We start from the raw sequence: 6,000 nt of genomic DNA on the forward strand, positions 1-6,000 counted from the left end.
ACACGGCCTCCGTGTTGGCCCTGGCTTTCTGAAGCTGACGTGGTGAGGACCGAGGATGTCCTTGCTCTAAATTACATAAGAACGTGAAATACCAGAGAGGTAATTCAAAGTGGGTAAATGGTGTTGTTAGTATAATAAACATGATTCTTACCATTGCATCTTCTCTTTTATGTATGTATAAAATATTTCTTTGCAAACCGAAATATTTGGAAGAGCAGCAAGGTTACTAAAGACACTCACTCATAACATGTAAAGCTGAATTAACAAAACTACAGATAGATATTTGATTTGTTTCTACTAATACTTGTTTTTAATATATAAAAATTAAGAAAAAAACAAGTGGAAAATCCTCGAAGCTGCAAATACATTCTCCCTTTGAGAAGTCTATTCCTGTATTGTTTTTCCTTTTATGTTACCAAAATAATCGTTAATTTCCTGTAGGAAGGAAACATTCCCTGGCTCAAACTCCCCAAAGGATACTTTACAGTTCTCTTACTGCATGAATTGATGTTATTTTGTGATGATATATTCTGAATAATTAATCCTGTTACCTCTCTTAGCCTGGATTCTTAAGGAGCAGAGGCTTATGAGATCATGCTGCATCTATTCCCTTCTCTCCCATAACTTTTGAACCAAGTGGCTACTCAAATTTGAAAGCACGATTGAGATTTTTAAAGATACTTACTTAAGTTTTTCTTTCAAATAGCCAGGCAGAGAGATTGATTAGTTTCCAACCGAAGGAAAGGTTAAAATCCTTATTACGCACCAGAAAAGCCCCATAAGCAGGCACACATCCAGCCGTTTGTAGGCTGTGTTCCAGCCTACGAATCCGTAGGAAACCAGGTTTTCTCTGGAGACGTCAACTGCTGTTCAACACAAAAAGACAAGTGTACCGATAGGAAGTGTGGACTGAGCGCAATGGTGCCCATCTCCTGCTCGGCTCCGAAGGCTCTCAGAGAAGGAGTTTTCCGGTACTGAGTCCAGAGAGGTGCATGCTCTGTGCTGCCATGGGAGCGAGGGGATCTGGAGAGGCTGCCAGAAGGGAAGGCTCTGCAGTCACAAGCGTCGACGGTCAAAGACCAATTTGTCCTTGTCCAAATGCGTTTTAATTTCTTATGCAAGACTGTAAATCATCTTTATAAAACGTGCTTCTTGAAGAGCAATATAGCTTCGTAAACTGGAGACTTGACTCCAGGGATCTTAAAGCTGATGGACTAGCAGTACCTGAACAGCTCTGTGAAATCTCTTTTGTATCTTCATCATTAAGTTTGAAAAATTTTACTGTGTGTTGCCATTTAACAGGGTATTTAGGAGACTTCAGGTATGCTTTTAAGGGCCTTTTTAAAAATTCAGTTTTCAGAGGCATGTTTGTAACAGTAAGTCTGAATGTGCTTCTTCTACAGGAACCAATCTAATGTCCGAAGAATGCATACAGCAGTGAAGCTCAATGAAGTTATTGTAAATAGATCCCATGATGCCAGACTTGTTCTCCTCAACATGCCTGGTCCTCCAAAGAATACTGATGGTGATGAAAACTGTATCCTTTCAGGCAAGGCCTGGTCCACGTAGAAGATCTTCCTTTAATCTGCGCTCTTGAATTAATTTTGCCACAAATGCTGCCGAGCTGTAATATGTGACGAAGTGTCCACTGAGCGGCGGGTACTGGCTCGTGGCTGTTATGTAGTGATTACCTGAAGTCTTAAGTTGCCACTGGTTGCTCTGGAAGCCTTGTAGGTTTGAAATCAGTCTTGTCTAAATTCTTACTTGATGTAATTTTTTATTTATTTAATTTAATTATCAATAGTGGATGTAGCAGATGTTTAAGGCGGCATTCACAGCAGGCAGCGCTCTGGGCAGGGCGATGTCTGAACTCGAGTGAAGAGAAGCCCCGAAGGAGAGGGTGTATCTCAGGCATAGCTCACACATCAGAATTTGGGAGCTTAGCTCCAAGTGCAATGCTCCAGTAAGGTTAAAATTAAAACCCACGGTCGTAGGCACTTAGAGGGACACCTGCACCGTGCCTCTGAGCAAGGCCGGAGCTGAGGGTTGTGATCTGGTGAGCCTGTTGGCACCGCAGTTCTCCGTCCACAGCTGTTCTTTAGCCTTGGTTTCTACCATTACATTAGCAAGCCTTTCACTGGCCTGGGCCGAAAAATCTATGTCACGAGTCACAAATCACAGACCAAATGATTGTTTTCTCCTAAATCTAGATAGTAGTAATGTCTGTTTCACAACAGTGTGCTGGCCAAAGAAAGGATAAAAACATTCCTCGTAGCATAAGGGGGTTTCAACCACAGCTACTACAGCTTAGGAGAGATTTTAAACTTGAGGTTTTGGGTGAGGATGCTTATTCCTTCACCCTTCCCTGGAGAGGCTGAGCCACTGTGACTGAAAAGCACTCAATATTCGTGGAGAGCGGCTGGGAGGGAGTGTGACCATGTAACCTGGTGCCACCAGCATCACCGACGGGCTTAGCTTTGGGCAGCGGCGCGTTCATTTTGGAGCTGGCTGAAACTGGCTCTGTCCAACATGGGGACAGCCCCTGGTCTCATCTCACAGAGCCTGCCCCTGCAGCCTCCCCGCTACAACAGCCTTGCCACAGAAACCCAGTACAGAGGCTAATCGCTGTGTATTTTGGTTTTGATACTTCTTTTGTCCTTAACTTCACTGAAACAGACATGGAGTTTCTTGAAGTCTTGACTGAGGGTCTGGAGAGAGTATTACTTGTTCGAGGCGGCGGCCGAGAAGTCATCACAATTTACTCCTGATTTAGTACAAGCTTCTAACGCTGGTCTATATTTATCTTCTTGGCGATAACGGACATTCCAGTTTTAAATGGAGAAGAAAAAAAGGTTTTTTGCCTAACTTTCTCCTCATCCAGTCCTGTTCATTGTCTTTCCATTTGCAACATACATATCTTTTGGGATTGCAGTATCGTTACACCATCCAATTAGCAACATAAGTTAATTGTGAAGCTGCCACGTTATTCAGTTTCTGCTTTGGTACTCCAGCATTTGTGCATCTAGTTCTAACACTAAACCTATTTTTAGTCAGCACTGCTATGTGCAGTATTTTTAGTAACTGTATGTAAAGTTAGGACATGAAAGCCAGTTACTGTAAAAAGATTTTAAAAGCTTTTTATATTAGGTTTGGGGAATAGAATTACATTATATAGCAGCTAGTTTCTGCTGAAGTTCAGCTCTAAAGCATTTTCTAAGAGCACACTAAATTGTAAGAGAGGACTGAAAAAGCTTTGTTTTTCTGGGTTTATTTCCAGAACTAAACTCTCAGTATTGGATAAGAATTTATACTTTTAATACATTTATTGATAGAGATTTAAATAAATTATGTTGATATAGTTGAAATTATGTATGTAGCTTGCTACAAATTGTGTTGCTTCTGAGACTTGAGGTTCTGTGAGGCCAGATCCCTATTTATTTTTGTATTTATTTGTCAGAAATATTGGATACGCAGATGCAGACTGTTTAGGATAACAGAGATCTCACAATAAATTCTGAATCGTCAGTGGATTGAAGGACCAGTCCTGTGCAGTTCTTCCATGCTTTAAATTTCTTGCAGACCATTCATCAAAGTACATTGAGCATGTTGGAGTCCCGTCTGTAGAGCCAGGTGCTACGGTGCACGCACAGCGATGGGATTGCACTTGCACGAGTACAGGGGACCTGCTCCTTCATTGTATGCTTTATGCCCTTAGAGGAAAAAAGAAGAAAAGACAACCTATATTAACCAATAAGTCTCTGGAGCTTTTATCAAGCCCCTTGAGTTGTACTTTATGTACAGAACATTCGTATTTTTTCAATAAAATGTTGCATACACTTTGAACCTATTCTCTGTTCTGTGTGCTATGGTGAATTACCTAGGAAAACCCCATCTGTCCTTCCCTGCGCAGAACTGCTGTGATCGGACTTCAGCGCATCAGCACCAGCGGATCCGCTGTGTGAGGGAAAGGTGGTGGTGCTCCCCCAAATGGCACAAGTCCTGCACTGTGGAGGTGCCCGCTTAGTCTTTAAAGCAGCCTGGTGGCGTGCCTCAGTGAGTAAAGGCTCCTGCGTCTGGAGTTACTACTCTATGCAACAGCCAGGCAGAACTCTGTACCTGTAGACTATGAAACACACGCAAGCCGGCACCCCCTCAAGATTTCTGGCTGACTGGGAAAGCAGTAATCCCACGCAAGGGACAAGCGTGAGCTAACCTCTGTGGGATGGGTGAGTAGCATGGGAAGAAAGGTGTGGACCGATGTGATTCCTGACCCGTGTGCTCTTGCTAGTTGGTATACTAGTTCTGTCAGCCCTGCTGAGATAGTACTCCTGGTTGGTCCACTGGTAACAGCATGACCAATTTGTCTGTGAGATAGAAATCTGAGAAACTATCCAGGCTTTTATCTTGAATAAGATCAAAAAAAGGCTTTTTATAAGAGTTCTATAGTTAAACCCTAAGTTTTTACTCTCTCTGAAATAGGACATACTCAATGGGAGCAGGATGGTATTAGTGCGTGCAAGACCCCTGCAAGACAACAGCCAGGAAACAACTCTCGGGTGCACTCTCTACTGGGTATTTTTTATTTTTTTAACAACGGTCTTTGCTTTTTTGGTTTTGAAAATCAAAATTCATTTCACTCGCATTTTAAAACCAATGGAAAGAATAAAGCTTGCTTATTTGTAAATAGTGTGCTATTTGTAGAGGGATCATTTTTACGTCTTCGGACGACTGAGTAGTAGTATGCAAGTGTACAGCGATCATGCTGGTTAACACCTATTTGCAAGCATTCTTTTACAGGAGCAATAAAAAAAGCTTATGAAAATTTATTCCTCAGACTTTTGTAGGTCTGAGATATTAACTTTCTTTTACCAAACGTAAACTTCGAATATGAAATTTTATGCATTTGGATGACGTAACTCCACCTCACAAAAGGCTTTCAGTGCCATCCATTACCTGACCCAAGTAACCTGTTTGTGGCTTTATTATGTTTTTAACATCAAACCAACCAAGTGAATATCCTTACAGATGCATTAGGTGAGGTTTTCAGAGGGGATTCTATGCAATGTGGATTAAAAAAAATTCTAATTCAGCATTGTGTGGACCCCAAGGATTTCATAGGCTCCAGTTATGTAAACCAGCTCTAGATATAGAAGGTTCAAAATCAGTTCCTCCGAGACTTGGCTTACATGAAAGTGCAGAGTCTAGGGGCACGTGTCAGTGAAAACTGGCATGGAAAAGGTCGTGTAAGAAAAATACCACTGAAGAAGGTAATTTCTAGTTGAGTGAGCTTCTGTGAGGGTAACTGAATGGTCATCTTCCATTGCTGGGCCTACTCTAAAACCTCTTTTTGGTAAGGAGATGAGAGCATTGCAATTAAAACACAACAAGACAAAAGTTCATTTAAGCTCTTTGTATAGCAGTGTAGAGAATTATACTTAAAACCTCTATGGTATAGTTTTAATAATTAGTGAGTTATTAAAAAAATCCTGCTGTAGCACAAAGATGTCACTTTGCTTTATCTTTCGCCTCCAGGAAACTCGCAACCAAAAAAACCTGCAGTCAAAAAGCTGCTTTGCTTTCTGTGAGGGGCAGTGCCTTGCTCCCCTCATTTTCATAGCACTGGTCTGCAGGACACGTTTTGCCACTGAGACCCACAAGAGGGCACTGGGCTGCCTCCTTTGGTGGCTCCTAGGCTTGAAGAAATACCACAGCAGTTACCCAGATGATGTGGAAATTAGTGTTGAGTGGTAATTCTTCATGCTATTCATCTGAACAGAACTACTTGGAATTCTAGATGCACTGATAGGAAATGAAACGTGATAAATTAAAAAATTTCCATTTAAACAATACATCCTCCTCCCTTGTCCCCATTTCTCATTTTCTCATCTGCGTCATCCATAATAATGTTTGCTTCTTCAGTAGTTCCCTTGGGAAGGGAAAAACTGCCTCGTGCTGTGCTCCGGAGGTCAAAAGTTCTCATTCCGTTCTGGAGTAATTATC

At 41.7% G+C, this 6,000-nt stretch overlaps 1 protein-coding gene across 11 annotated transcripts in view; it reads left to right on the forward strand.

The window, feature by feature from the left end:
• Positions 1 to 5,717, forward strand: part of SLC12A4 (solute carrier family 12 member 4) — a 64,262-nt gene extending 58,545 nt beyond the window's left edge. For 6 of the 11 annotated variants that reach the window (XM_087738634.1, XM_087738633.1, XM_087738632.1 and 3 more), the window contains 2 exons: positions 1,404 to 1,537; positions 2,677 to 3,847. In XM_087738634.1, coding sequence (XP_087594760.1) covers positions 1,404 to 1,537; positions 2,677 to 2,768 — 226 coding nt within the window. In that variant the 3' untranslated portion in view covers positions 2,769 to 3,847. Of the gene's footprint in view, positions 1 to 1,403; positions 1,538 to 2,676; positions 3,848 to 3,881; positions 4,227 to 4,479; positions 4,801 to 5,532 lie in introns of those variants that run through there. The other 5 variants (XR_015700308.1, XR_015700307.1, XR_015700306.1 and 2 more) reach the window with 5 other exon arrangements.
• The last annotated feature ends 283 nt before the right edge of the window (positions 5,718 to 6,000 follow it).

The sequence above is a fragment of the Nipponia nippon genome, unplaced genomic scaffold, assembly GCF_047370975.1.
Source record: "Nipponia nippon isolate SJK-2023a ecotype South Korea unplaced genomic scaffold, ASM4737097v1 scaffold_7, whole genome shotgun sequence".
NCBI lineage: Eukaryota > Metazoa > Chordata > Aves > Pelecaniformes > Threskiornithidae > Nipponia > Nipponia nippon.